Raw genomic sequence first — 15730 nt, 5'->3', positions numbered from 1 at the left:
TTAACATTACAACGTTTAGTATAAAGATACTATTAAACTGGAGTCTATTTGTTTTATATTACATTATTAATGAATCAAAATGTACCTATTTATGTTTAATTTTTATTTGATAGCTACTTTATCTAAAGTACGTACTTATACTTTGGAAATGCTTTTATTTTTGAAAGTTACCTTTCCACAGCTTATTTGTATTTTTTTCCATGATTATTATTAAAATAACAATCAATATTTTACCGTAACAGTTTTAACCTACATATCGAGATGTCGTTGAAATAAATATAAAAAAATCACAATTTTAGCGACCGAATTTTAACTAATTTTACGTAATGATATGTTATAAGTCACCTAGGGCGATTCATATCTAACCTCCGTAGCGCATCAAGGGCGTAACCCCGATTTGAGTGACGACAATTCAATCATTCATTTAGTAGAATATATTTGTTTTAATAACCCCAAAAACTAATAATAAACATCAATTAAAAATTAAAAATATTTTCCTGAAACGTATAGTTATACAGTTTGATATTCAGCAATGCAAATGTATAAATAAGTTATTGTATCATTACCTATATAGTTTAGTCAATCGCCTTTAACACATTACTAAAGTTCATGCTATAAACAACAGCGTATTTTAATAAAAAGCTCTTATTCAATTAAAGTAAATGAATATTCGTATTAGAAATTACGAGAATATTAAGGCTGCTCATAATAGAGTCGACTGTGTGGATCGTAGGTACATATATCTGCCGCGGTCGTTATCGCTACAACGTCATTAGCATGCAGAGCGTTCCTCGATAACTTGGCTTGGATAGTGGGCGCCATTACCCAGCAAAAGCTAAAAACATTTCTTTATATTTCATTCGCCTAAAATACATTCTTGATAGGATTATTACGAACGTATCGTATATGAAATTATTACTTTTCCAAATTGACTTTCGTATTTACGGAATCAATTCGAGCTTCGAGTTGAGTGCTTCAAGCGTGGAGGCTTTGAGAGCTGGTGCTAATATCACGTTATCTAATGATGATTGAAGTATAACATCTAGTCGGAACGTATCGTTATGTAGGCGGCGAAGTGGCATCGTGTGAATGGACGGGCGCAAGATCGATAGAGCGGTGTGCGCAGGTCCGCTTTGGAACACAGCTGGCGGCTTCGCATCCTTCCGCGAGGCCCGATCCGACACCCGCGTCTCAGTGCCAACCGCGAGGACCTAAGTGATCTATTTATTGTCACGGAAATGTTCCGGTCTGATTGTCGGCGCTAAACGGTGCGTATTCTTGATTATCTAAGCCTTAATCAGGTCCCTAAACATCAAAGATCACTACGGACCCACCCGCAAAAATGTACATTAAACCTGTGAACACTGTGCCTTAATTAATTTGAAATTTGAACGCATTAATTTTTTTTTATTATTTGTTTGTTTGTCAACGCGGGCCGTTTTTTTACAAGAGTAAGATAAATGATATAATTATTTTTTATTAATGAAGTACATTTTTGTATATATATTGTAGTCAGTTTAAGTAAGTAAAATTTTAAAGCATATTTTATCTTTATTTTCAAATATTAAATTTACTGACCGTTAATATAATATTCATATAGAAAATTAATAAAGTTTTTATCACTTTTATTTAATTAATATCCAGAATATACAAGAGGAATCATTTTTAGACCACCCGAGTGCGTGGGTTGTAGCGCTCACCTAAAGGGCATGAACGCCTACGTCAGAGCTGAACATAGCATTTTATAGATTTACACGAACTGCGTTTAAATGCAACTATATTTTTCTATAAATAAAAGTTTAAATAAAACAATAAATATTTTGATTCTATAATAATTGTAATTTTTATGTTGAATTTATCCGGTATAGAAGCTTTGTCTTGTGCTATAAATAGATTCAGGTCCCGGAATAACCTTTATGATTCTGTACTTAATAATCATAATTTATTTTTAAATGTTGTTACGGTCTTATGAATCTTTATCATCATTTATATTTCGAAATATTATATTTTAACTTTTGTTTTTTTTTTACTGCATGTTATAAATATTTTACTATTTAAATATAAGTCAACTATTATTAGACTTCTCACGTATGATATAATTTTAGCATATATTTCAATTTTAAATTAAATTTAACAAAAATTAACTTTCTTATTTTACAAATAATACATCTGTGAAACTAATTCAGCCTGAGTCAATTTAGGTTTTCAGCGTAATACCTATATTTGTGTATTTATTTTCTTAATGAAGCTACCAATAGTCCTAAAGTGTGGTAAAATTATAATTTAGCTACTTTCTAGTTTTGTCTAACTAGAGTAGAAGTACAATGATTATTTAATATTTGATTGATTAGAAGGAAACGCTAAAGTTATACTTAGCCGAAAATTAATTAACCGTAAACAAATTGTATAATCTGTATTCAATGAAATAATCGTTATGAAATACATAATATATTAAAGAATAAATATTCTGTAATTGTCATTTGTTAATTAATTTTGTTGAGTTGTTCATTTAAACATGCCAATATTTAATAAAATTTTATATCTTATATATCATAACAAAAAATACATTATTAGGCTGTATGAAAGACATGCCTTTGCCTTAATTATAATAATATTATTTGTGATCGCCGCGTGTATAACCAATGATCATACAATTCTATACTTCATTTTTATACGCGTCAGGAAATGAAGTAAAACGCTAAAAAGTCATTTATTCATTCGTTCACTTGACTTTTAAATTGTTTTGCGTTTATAACTAAAATAACGAACTCGCACTTATGATATTTAGCAAGGACTGTGGCTAATTCTTAATGAACACGAAATCCATTTTTCCACGTGAACCAATATCGAAATAACAACATGGTTGTTCATTTTCTACAACATTAAATATAACTATAGCAAATAGTTTTGATGGCACGTGAAACTTGTCAAACAAGCAGGCTCGTTCGTGCAATATAGATATTGTTATATTATAGATATTGTTGCTGGTAACTTTTATATTAATTATAAATGTTGTATAAACATGCAAAATCACACAATACATTAAGATGAAATGTATTTTACAACACTAGTTTAGTGATTAGACGATGGTATATCTTATTTAGAATAAAATAAAAATAGAATATAGCAAGTTGTGAGCATAGCCGAGGAGGATATCGATAACGCATCCTCATAGTGAACTTGCCACGTCGGACTTTATTCCTTATTTATAATTGACATGATATGGCCGTAAATACGACGGCCATATGATGTCAATTATATTATAGTAAGTAGCTTTGAAGCTACTAAAGAGCTACTAAAGCTAGCTAAAGAAGCCTCTGCTATAGATGTATACCGCTACCAATTGTCGACTTACAGAAATAAGCTCCTCTGCATAGTGTGCGCTGATGTCGGTGGGCCCTTACAAAAGGTATTGCAGTCCTAAGGACTCAGATTGCCTTATGTTTTGGACACCGTTAGGCATAGGAGCATGCTACTAATTCATTATGAAGAGACATCATCTTCCTCCAATCGACCATCGGCTACTGGGCCGGTGGTCAGAAGTTACTGCAGTTTGTGATAAAATGGCAGATAAACCTGGCCGTGGCTCGAGAATCTACCTCCTATTTCCCTCTACTCTATTTCAAAGGTGATATCTACATCCCCTACGGATGTAGACATCACAGTAATGTTCCTCACTGGGTACCTGGCATACATAGGTACCCCGCTTTCAGATATAGACAGGGGGCCGATTGGGGATATTACGTAGTAGTGGAATTATCGTTCGACCGCCTTGTTGGTCTAGTGGCTAGATACAAGGCCGCTGACCCGGAGGTCCTGGGCTTAATTCCCAGGTCGGGCCAATAAAAAGTTATTGGGCTTTTCTGTCAGAAAATTCTCATTAGCAGCCCGGGGTCTGGAAGTTGGAAGTGTGTACACTCCCGTGCCTCGGAAAACAGGTAAAGCCGTTGGTCCTGCACCTGAAGTCTTTCCGTTTGTGTCGGATTGCCGTCCCATCGGATTATGAGAGCCAGGAAATAGAGAGTACACCTGTATTTGCGCACACACTTGTGCACTATAATATCTCCTGCGTAGTTAGCTAATCTCTCTTGAGATTTGCCACCGTGACCGAAATTGGCCTGGAGGACCTTAGAATTGCCGTATTACAAATACTAAAGAGAGGGTGTCCGTTCAAGTATGTAACCTACTTTTGTATCTATCCTATCTATTTACCTATCATAGGGCTAAAAACTGGAAGGTGGAAACTCTCTCGTGTCAGAATTATATCCTTTTTTTGGACTTCCAACCTTCCTTTGGTTTGTGAAAACCTCGCTAAACAAGTTTTCGCGATAAGCTCTTGATCGTCTACACTGCAGCAGTGGGACTGTGTAGAGAGGTGAAAGATTTCCAGTGACGGGCTAGCAGGTTTGCAATGCAGTCATGTTGAGTTAATAACTAATAATCTTTCCTAAAACGAAACCCGAAGGTGAGATTATCTGGCCACGAATCGTCGCCGCTTTCACAGCGATTCGTCCCTACTTCTATCGCTGGATCAATAAGCGACATAGTGCATACTTTCATTCAGGTACCGATGATGATGATATAGGTACCGACTTGTTGAAAACTGCCATATTCATGCAGGTATACCTGCAAGGTTATATACAAAGTCTAACGAATATTGCAATAAAGTATTTTTTATTTAATCTCGCTAATAGATAAAAATGTACTAACTTAACTGAAGCTCGCGTATTAAAAGTCATAACTGACTTTATATGTATATAGCTCAATTATTTTTATCGCATACCTCGTAATTTGTGCCTAACATCCGGCGCCTTGTGAAGAAAAACCTTTAGGACAAACTTGCTCGTATCTGATGTAAATCTGACACATTTTCAAGCCTTGTTCTTGAAAGCTGTGGAGGGCTTCGGTTGGACATTAAAAAGCTGCTACTTTTTTTTGATACGTATTTGTGTTAAAGACTAAGCGTTATACTTACTTCTGTTATCTTATTTTATAATTCAATTATTTTATAACTATAAAATCTAGGTATTTTTATTTATTTTTGGCAGCTTGTGTTTTTACACAGGAGTTGTTTGATTCGTAGCTAAAACTTTGTAGATATGATATTTATGACAACTATAATATTTATACTAATAAACGTTATTAAGCTTCAAATTTTATATCAAATCCGATAAAGAAAGTTCTTATTAGTCAATCCTTTACGTACAAACCCGGGCAAGCACCACTGAATTATCATGTGCTTAATTTGTGTTTATAATTCATATCGTGCTTGACGGTGAAGGAAAACATCGTGAGGAAACCTGCATGTGTCTAATTTCATTGATATTATGCCACATGTGTATTCTACCAATCACGCTGCTCTAATGCGGGTGCATTGGAGCAGCGTGGTAGAATAAGCTCCAAACCTTCTCCCCAAAAGGGAGAGGAGGCCTTAGCCCAGCAGTGGGACATTAACAGGCTGTTACTACTACTACTACTACTTACGTACAAACATTATACTCACATAAAATTAAACCCATAAAGAATCACAGTACTCTTATAAATATATTTAGTTAATCAAATCGATAAATGTGCAGATTTGCATACAAAATACATGTACACAAAATACATAGTAATTATTTTTTCAGATGTAATGAGTCGTATTTACTGGCGGCAGGCCCTGTGGGCGCTGGCGTTTTTCACCACGCTGGCGCCCTCGCAAGCCGATGGAAACATAGGTATCATTATAATTACCCATTTTGCTGGCTGGATATAAAAATATTTGGGTATTTTTTATAAAAAATAATAAATATCGGATTTTAAAATCTTATTTTTGTTCAGGTTGCTTGTTTAGCTCGTCCCTTTGTATAGAGGGAGTGGAGTGGTGCTATGATGGTAAGAAAACAATCAAACCAAAAACTATGTATTAAGCTTAGAATTAAGAGAGATTTTAAGATTTTTTTTTCTTATAGATTTTGCATTCGGAAAATGCATACCAGTGTATGACAATGATCCTGAAGAAGGATCACTCTATCAGTAAGTACTTAGTTTTTAATAAGTGTTTAATATACTAAGTGCATTATTTTGTAAGTTACTCGTACAACACTTTTTTTTCTTTAGTATTAGTGATACCTTAATGGCCAGCATAAATAAACTGTTGTAAGCATATATAATTTAAAACTATATGTAATAGACATTATTTAAAATAAATAAATATATATACATAGACCTGTATACATAGGTTTTGCTTTTCTTGTTGCCATTAAAATTCCTTATATTCACATTAAAGCACTAATATAAAATCACTTACAAAACACTAAACTACAAAACATTTTAAATGTTTATTAAATATATCGAATTATTATATTATATTGTACGAACAGGTATGATATGAGTTCGAATCAGCTGCAATGGTTCGAAAGAGAGCTGCAGCAGCTCGCAGCGCGCGGCTACCGCTGGGAGCATGCGTATACGCAGTGTGTACTGCAAAGCATGCTCTACGCCCTGCGCCATCATATGTACGTACCATAAAATATATAGAACTTTTTGTTATAATTAATAATAATATGCTTCTATTTATAAATCGCTTGTTTCACAATATCCTTATATTTTTACCATTATATTTTTATTCATTATATTATTCTGGACAGGGATCCCGCGAACGTCAATTCCAAGCTATGTGACCATTTTGCGGACCCTAAGGTAAATTCTGAACCTACTGCTGAAGGAGAAGAAGCGATAGATGTAAGCATTAACAATATGCATTACTGCATGATTATACATTTAAAGGACTTTATCTCTAGTTATTTTTTTAATTAAATACAGATTGAACCTGACGAAACAGCGTATGTGAGATTTACGCCAAACTCACAAATATCCGATTCTGATTATGCTAATGAAGTATATAATCCACCATTTGACCCGGAAGACGATCCGGCTAAATACTTGATATCTAAAGGTTTGTGCACAGTATTATGGAGTTATTGAAATTCATCAAAACAAAACACTACGTAAGTTTTATTTGATTGATATAAATAATTTGTAAACAGGGGAAACGACGATTAACAACGAACCAATACAACCCGACGAAGAAAATCCAAGCGATAAAATAAGAGACCTTATGCTTATGAGTGGCATCGAAGAATCTCCTGTCGTTATGCCTTTTGAAGGATTCAGAGAACGCCTTCAAGAGGAACAGAAGACAAGAAATCTTGATACTCAAAATGTCGTCCGCAACACTTTTGTGGATAAAGAGAAAAAATCTCTGGCAGAGACTAAAAATGATTTCAAGTCACTGACTGAAAATAATGAATTCCCTGATGAGGAACGTTTGGGGGCTCATTTCCGAAAAATTAAGACTAAGCCTCCGCCGTTTACAGCAGAGTATCTTACTGGTAATCGATTCTCACCATTAGACGCTGAAGTTCGTTCGAATGCATTGGAAAAGTATAAGCAAAGTTTCGCAGAGAAGAATTTTCCATTTGAATATGAAAATCCAGGTGATATTCAAGAACAAAGAATTTATTTTGATGAAGACGGTGATGAGTTTTCTATTGACACAGGGAGCGGTGATTTGGACCCATATCACTTGAAAGGTTTGTAAAACTGCGCAGGATACATTATAGTGCCCAAGTGTATGCGCAAACACAGGTGCATTTTTTATTTCCTCGCTCTCATAATCTGATGGGGCGGAAATCCAACACGACCAGAAGGAATTTATTCGCAGGACCAACGGCTTTATGTGGTTTCCGAGGCACGGGAATGTACACACTTTTAACTTGCAGACTTTGGGCTGCTACTGAGAATCTTTGACAGTTAAACTCAATAACTTTTTATTGCCCCGTAACCTAGGATCTCCATACTTATATCTAGCCATTAGACCAACGAGGCAGTCAAGTAGTAAAGTTAAATATTGTTGTATCCAAAATTGATATTAATTTAATTAAGTAATATTAATGTCTATTTGACAGATCCGACTAAAGCTAAAAATTCCAAGAATATGGAATATTTGATCAACTACTGGCGTGAGTTATTCGGCTCAAAGTTAAAACCACAGGGCAAATTATATGCTGAAGGTGGACCTTTAAAACCTGATGAATTACAAGGTAAGATCAAGCCATTAAAATAACAACGAAATAGAATATGATTTAAGTTATATATTTATTTAATTATAGGCACTACATTAGAGCTGAATCACCACCCTCTATAATATGACTTAACTCGCTGACAAATATGTACAAATATACAGCTTTGTATACTGTTACAAATATTTTTGTTTGAAATTAGTTTTTTTATTTCTTTATTATACCTAGACATTATTAGTTCGAGAAACTCTATCCGGAAACGAAAATTATACCGAACTGAAGCTGTTACAAATACCAACGATGTTTCAGGTGAAAAAACAAAATTTTATATGTCGGAAGATATTCAAGATTTGTTTAATAGAGAATGGGGCTTTAAGCGTAGGGAAAGAGATGATGTAAAAAAGCCCGGGCCGCGTCTGGACGCAAAAACCTTAAAGATATTGTACAACAATAAATCAGTGACAGGTTAGTGTCACGGTGGCCTGAGATTAACTGTTTTAGACTCTCGATGTGCCCTATAATGATTTCCGATTTACGCTAATTTGCGTCTGATGAAAACAATGAAATCGTTTTAATTTTCTGAATTAATGCACTGCCACGTCGTACCTAGAATATCCGCACTAAATGTTTTCCTCAAAAGCACACTGTCTTATAATAACACAAAACGCATGATACTCTGTCGTCCTCTTTTTACACAATAAACGTATATGATGTATTTATTTTCTTTATATTTGATTGTTTATTATTTCTTATGTTTATATTTTGTATTATTTAACCTTTTTTATCTTATGTTATGTTTATGTTTTACTTCATGAGCTAAAATATACATGTGCCTATTATCTTAATCTTCCTGGCTTGCGTTGAATTTTAAGAAAAAAAAATACCATGGCTATTTTAAGCAATAAGTTGATGTAAGTAAATCTTAGCTTTAGTGTGCGTCAACGATGTAATAATATTTTTGCGTATTCGCTATGACATCATTGCTACTGGCAGAGGTAGGTACTGAATAACAAATGATATAAAAAATGATTGTTTTTGTGTTTCTATTTAGTTAATCTATCATTTACCCTAAAACTTAATTGAGACGTAAATATGTCTTGCAATTATGTTGTTATTAAATTTGAAAACATGCAACGTTTTTATTGTCGTTTCGGTTGCCATTGCGAATTCTATATTTACTTATGTTCATAAGTATATTTATTTATTTTTACAGCCCAAGAAGCCTCCAGCCAGCAAAATCCAAGCAAACCTAACCACGATCACAACGACTACGAATACGACCCGTCATACGCTTTCGTCGAGTTACATACTAGGTATTTTAAAACATCTGCATATAATCCAAATAGTGCCAAAAATACTGCTTGCGTCAAATGCTTAAGTGTAAACGCTTACAATCTTGCCTCAGGTTCCTTACAAATTGGGAGAAAGGCATGGCTTTCATCGGAAGACTTGAAGAAATGTTGGGCTTAGAAAAAAATACCTTTACGAATCCTCGGTAATTTATCCCTGTTGTTAATTGCTATGTATCCTTAATATTTATGAATCTATGGACATAATTTTAATATATTTTATATTACAGAGTTGATCCAAGTGAAGTAACATTCAAAGTTGAAAAAAATAGTAAAGGATATGATGCGGTTGAAGTGGGAAAGCAGATTGGTAATGTTATTTAAAATCACAAATTGTTTTACACTTTTCCTATTAAAGGTGCGTTTATGTTAGATATATATTTTTATTTCAGATGCAATTAAAGACCAAGTGTGGAAAGAAACAGGAGCTCAAATAAAATCTATTGGGGTCGGGGATCGAGTAAGTTAACTTCTAATGGTAAAAGTTTTTTTTTTAGTATTATTTATTTTAGTTTTATTTTCAGAGCAAACATGCTATCATCCGCCATACTGATATTCAAGAGCCTCAAATCTTCGGCTTACAATTACCAGTTCTTCTTGCACTTGTGGGTAGTATATCAGTTCTCATAGTGGGTGCTGTGGTATTCGCAATTTTATTGAAAAGGGACATGAACAGTAAAAGGAAAATGCAAGGACTCTCCTCTGCAGCAGAAATTGACGCTGAAGCTACTAGAGATTATCAGGTAAATTTTATTATTACTATAATACCTATTATTACGTACATTATATTTTATTCTTAAACAATCGTTATGTTAGGAACTGTGTCGAGCTCGTATGTCAGGAAAGTGGACAGGACAGCAGACAACCGCTGCGCCAACCCACCCAACTGAGACGCCGCAAAGAATTACCTCACTATCCAGGGACCCAGAAGGTCATTCACCTTCAACACGATCCAGCACTTCATCCTGGTAAACACCCTTTTTAGAAAATTGGCTAAAACTGGACAACGATGTAGTTTACACCCTCTTACAAATTAGTGCTACAAGCACTCATTGTGAGGGTCATTCATAATTTTTAAGCAAAACCACAAACATAAAAACACTATTTTGAGTTTATTATGTTCTTTGATTATAATATTAATACGGATGTTATATATGTACATGAATATATAATATATAATTGTAACAGGAGTGAAGAGCCAGCTCTGACTAACATGGACATTTCAACTGGACACATGGTGCTGGTGAGTATATTATTGTTATTTTAGAACATAAGATTAGTTGATATTATTTATCTTGACATTTTAAATAATTTTATATGTAAATGAGGATATTTTATACTATTCAAGGCATACATGGAAGATCATCTTCGCAACAAAGACCGTCTTGAACAAGAATGGAGGGCGTTGTGCGCGTACGAGGCCGAACCTTGCGCTACAGTTGCTGCTCTTAAACCTGACAACACTGGCAAGAACCGCTACGCCGATGTGCTGCCGTATGATCATTCACGCGTTACACTGAACACCTTGTCTAACCACCTTGGATCTGATTATATCAATGCTTCTACTATTGTAAGTGGAACGAATTTTATTATTTTTAATATCTTAAGAATAATTATGTGAGATTTTTGGTGTATAAATTCCTTTTACAGACCGACCACGACCCACGCAACCCTGCATACATCGCTGCAGCTGGTCCCTTGGCCCACACAGCACCTGACTTCTGGCAGATGGTATGGGAGCAAGGCAGCGTTGTGATGGTGATGCTTACTCGACTCACTGAAAACGGCCAGCAACTTTGCCACCGATATTGGCCTGAGGAAGGATCGGAGCTCTATCATATCTATGAAGTAAGATATACTTACTTTACTCGACACGATTTGATCAACTCTGATATGTTAGTCATTTATTATTTTATATACATATAAAGTAAAAATAATAACAACAGTTTTGGAAATTCACATATTAATTAATACTTTTAATATATACGTAAAGATCGATCTATTACATTAAGATTGTTGAGTTTTGAGTTACTTCAAATACATTTTCGAACTATTTATTACTATAATTCAGGTTCATCTCGTGAGCGAGCACATCTGGTGCGATGACTATCTCGTCCGAAGCTTTTATCTGAAGAACCAGCGTACCGGCGAAACACGTACTGTCACGCAGTTCCACTTCTTATCTTGGCCCGAAAACGGAGTTCCCGCCTCTACCAAGGCATTGCTCGAATTTAGGCGGTGAGGACATTTGGCAATGAATGTTCCAAATTTACTATTATTATTAATTTATTTTATCAATAATATAATATTTTAATTTATTCTTTAATATTATGAATTAAATACTAGATTAAAGAAAAGAAATGAATTGACAGTTTACAATATTTTTACTACAGCGGTGATTTTAATATTATGACAATTTTATATACTATGAATTGAATTTACTGAATATTAGGATATACTTATCTATTATAAAGAGTTTGAGAAAGACTATATATATCACGACGCTACAAGGGCGGATCAATAAAGAAACGTGGGTGAAACCGCGTGGAACAGCTTGTCGAATATAACAATTTCATTTTATTTACAGAAAAGTGAATAAGTCCTATCGCGGTAGATCTTGTCCGATAGTTGTCCATTGCAGGTAAGACATTACAGTTTCTTTTAATTTTATTGTTAAGGTTGTCGAGCTTTAAACATTTAATTAGCATCAGCAATTCAACAATCTTGTCCACAAACGTGTCCGTATCGTGGTTCTTAACCGAAGATTGAAGGTTCGAAATTCGAAAATCAATACTGAGTCTTCAACTGCTTACTTTGTGTTCATAATCGATGCGAAAACCTCACCCAAAACTGCTTCGAATACGAAAAATTTGTCATTTAAAAAAATACGATTGGTATAACAAAAAATGTTAAACAGTTTTTAAAATTGCGGTCATCATTATCAGCAATCATCTAATTTAATCGTTTTTACTATTTAAAATTTATACAATAGATTTTATCTTAATTACCGATAGTATTTAAACTTTGATATATTGTGATAAAATAATATTACATAAGAGTTACTTTTGATATTTATTCTATTTTTAATAATTTACCATAAGTTTACCATCATTCATAAATCATATTTTTTGATTTCCTCGTTGGTCTAGTGGCTAGATGTAAGGCTGCACTCGGAGGTCTTGGGTTTAAATCCCAGGTCGGGCTAAATAAAATGTTATTTGGTTTTTCTGTTCAAAATTCTCAGTAACAGTCCGGAGTCTAAAAGTGTCCTCCCGTGCCTCGGAAAGCATGTAAAGCCATTGGTCCTGCGCCTGAACTCTTTCCAGTCGTGTCGCATTGCCGTCCCATCGGATTTTGAGTTGAGATAAAGAGTGCACCAATGTTTGCGCACACATTTGGTAGGCTAATCTCTCTTGAGATTGGCCGCCGTGGCTGAAGTCGGTCTGGAGGACCTTATTTTATACACTGGCCCCGTTAAACTTAGCCAATAGGCTAGTACAAGGTGCAGATATCAATGTCTTCTGTTCAACACTCAGGTCAGCCAAGAAAAAAGTATGTCATATTTTCAGTCCGCGGCCTAAAATTTGTTGTAGATAGACGCACTAAACGAAATAACTTAATTGAAGAGTAAATAACCATTTGCTATATTCTACAGCTTATGATACCGCAACAGTACGGTACTTCTAAATGAACGTGACTTTGTATTATTCACTTAAATATTTATGTTAAATTGTAGTCAAGTGACTAACTTTGTAAGAACTAATAATTATTACTGAAACTTAGGATCAAAATAGTAATCATATTTGGGTCCTTAAGATAAAAATAATTTAAGAATATAATTCAACATTACTTTTAAGCGATGGCGCCGGTCGAACGGGTACTTACTGCTTGATCGACATGGTACTGAATCGTATGGCAAAGGGTGCAAAAGAGATAGACATAGCGGCGACACTCGAGCACATTCGCGACCAACGCACACGCACCGTTGCTACCAAACAACAATTCGAATTCGTTCTGATGGCTGTTGCTGAAGAGGTAATATTTGTCACAATTTTCCCATTTTAGTTATTATTTTTCATATAAAACATAAATATCGTATACATTTTATAGTATATCTCTATAGAAATGCTGTTTTGTAGACAACCGTCTTTTAACTATTTAATTTAAATGTTATAATACAGGTACATGCAATACTCAAGGCTTTACCGGCGCATTTGCAACAATTACAAGAGAAGAAGGACAAAGAAAAAGAAAAGGAGAAAGAAAAAGAAAACAACGACAAGGAGAAACCCAACTGAACCAGGCACTACTTACTCGACCACGACTTTGTTACTTAAAATAATTAGCGTCGGCTCCAGATTCAAATGTTTGCACAATTAAATGGAAATAATTATGGTCACTACTCGTTAGAGAAATGTATGAGAAAGCATCAGTAATAAACTAGAGTCGACACTGATTATAAAAGTTACGTTAATCATAATTATTATCGTTCGGAAATGTTTATTCCATTCAAGTTGGGAATCAAGATTTAAATTGAAAAAAACGAACATCAGATAAAGCGGAAATTGTATGGGTCTGTAACAATTCTGATTCTCAACTTGAAATTATTTATTGGATAATTAAGTAGAATGAATAACTTCTTTTGCTTATCGCTACGTTGTTTCAAGACAATGTTTATATTATATTCCTATTATCGATATCAGTGTTATATTTTATTGATGTACGCAAATGAACCGTAAAATATTTAAAAAAATCATTCGTGTGTACTTTTTCAAGGTTCTTATTAGGTTACATAAAAAAAGAAAATATTTATATAACATATTATGTTCAGAGAGCCTACAAAATTGAAGTATTTTCTTAAACGATTACATTATATACTTGTAATTTACGAATATATAAATTCTTTATAGGGATCATTATAGTCAATTTATCCGGTGTCTATATAACTGATCTATCCATTTTCTAAGTATAAAAATAAAAAATATTAACCACTGTTTTTAAATTAATTTTGATAATTTATATAATTACTATATCATAAAGATCAGGGCAACAAAGTACGATGTTTTAATGTATTGATAATATATATCTAACGTTTTAATATGGAATTCTTTGATGTGTACAAAACGCTTCGTTATAATAGTTTGAATCTAGTCAGTAATACATTAATATTGTTAACTATTATTCATTGATCGATTTGTTATTATTAAAGAACATTTGTGTAAAATAACTTTATATGTTATATTGTGGTATCAAATTTTACATATGTACCTATGTACTTCGTTAGCGTCTAGTTGCTGCTATTTTTGTAACAAAATAATAATGAGAGATATTCTCAAGACGGACATTGGCTTCGCCGAATCATATCCCGAAAAAACGGTATACCTGATAAAATTAATCAGATAAAATTATGAGATAAAATATTTACAGACTAGCAGAAACAATAGAGATCGTAGTACTTATCTGTTTACGATTTACCTATAATATTATATTTATTGCAAACTATGGAAAAAAATGTAAAAAAAATACCATAAATGATTGTAGTTTAGACTTAAGAGAAAATATATTTAACCGTATTTCTGTATGAAATTATATGTAGTTTTTATGTGAATTATTGAATGGTGGATTTGATTACCTATTAAACTTTACAGGTGATAATTACCCACATACTCCATTTCAATTTCTTTCTGTCCTTATTTTTTTCTGTGATCTTTCTTCATTAGTACATAATTTTTATTTTTTTTTAATTTAAAACATTAATTTTGTATTCTTTAAGCTTATTCTTTAATATTATGCCTTCAAAATCATTATTTTGAAAAGCAGTGCTATTATTGTTATTGATAAGTACACCTTAAGAGTTAATACGACAAAGAATGCTATTTTTCCTTGAGTCGATAAATAATTATTTTTTAAAGAAATAACTACAACTACAACAAATACAATATAAAAATATGCCGAATCAAATCGTCAAAATATCGATTTTCCTGTCTATTTTTTCAATTTATTTTAGAAAAGCACACGAGGAAATGGGCTTTCTTATTGTAAATGGTAATCTTCTCTCCGCGCTATGGGGCTAAGATCTCCAGTGGGTATAGTGCCACTGATTCACTTAGACTTTAAACGGAACACAGGAATAATAAGTATATTTTTGTAAAGGTAATACTCAGTTCCATCAGAGGCGGCCTGCACAGAGTCCTACCATAGGTTTTAATTAAGGCAGTTATTAGGACTCTATAGAATTTAAATACGTTAAATAAAAAATAAAATAAGTATTAATGGATAATAATGAATAATAATTGTTACAAAATACAATAACTCATA

The 15730-nt window shown here is 33.4% G+C and overlaps 1 protein-coding gene across 2 annotated transcripts; it reads left to right on the top strand.

Annotated features, from left to right (window-relative positions):
* The first annotated feature begins 772 nt into the window (after positions 1 to 772).
* On the top strand, positions 773 to 15001 carry LOC126770261 (receptor-type tyrosine-protein phosphatase N2). 2 transcript variants are annotated; one of them, XM_050489554.1, is made up of 23 exons: positions 773 to 1268; positions 5628 to 5717; positions 5821 to 5874; positions 5952 to 6015; positions 6363 to 6497; positions 6630 to 6723; positions 6805 to 6937; positions 7029 to 7574; positions 7950 to 8084; positions 8373 to 8528; positions 9277 to 9376; positions 9469 to 9558; positions 9643 to 9722; positions 9805 to 9872; positions 9937 to 10155; positions 10229 to 10380; positions 10601 to 10655; positions 10761 to 10982; positions 11063 to 11260; positions 11484 to 11650; positions 12000 to 12053; positions 13270 to 13447; positions 13594 to 15001. In XM_050489554.1, exons 2-23 carry the CDS (start codon positions 5633 to 5635, stop codon positions 13708 to 13710), a joined length of 3102 nt encoding a protein of 1033 aa, XP_050345511.1. In that variant the 5' UTR covers positions 773 to 1268; positions 5628 to 5632; the 3' UTR covers positions 13711 to 15001. The 2 variants fall into 2 exon arrangements, with proteins under 2 accessions (XP_050345511.1, XP_050345512.1); XM_050489555.1 differs by lacking the exon at positions 8373 to 8528.
* The last annotated feature ends 729 nt before the right edge of the window (positions 15002 to 15730 follow it).

Source organism: Nymphalis io, chromosome 8, assembly GCF_905147045.1.
Source record: "Nymphalis io chromosome 8, ilAglIoxx1.1, whole genome shotgun sequence".
NCBI lineage: Eukaryota > Metazoa > Arthropoda > Insecta > Lepidoptera > Nymphalidae > Nymphalis > Nymphalis io.
This window is presented reverse-complemented; position numbering and strand designations above follow the sequence as displayed.

Excerpts from the sequence above, each read along its gene's own strand:
- LOC126770261 (XM_050489554.1), top strand. The coding sequence starts at position 5,633 with ATGAGTCGTATTTACTGGCGGCAGGCCCTGTGGGCGCTGGCGTTTTTC. Across the intron at positions 6,498-6,629 it reads TACGCCCTGCGCCATCATAT|GGATCCCGCGAACGTCAATT; the intron begins GTACGTACCATA and ends TATTCTGGACAG. Across the intron at positions 10,656-10,760 it reads CAACTGGACACATGGTGCTG|GCATACATGGAAGATCATCT; the intron begins GTGAGTATATTA and ends ATACTATTCAAG.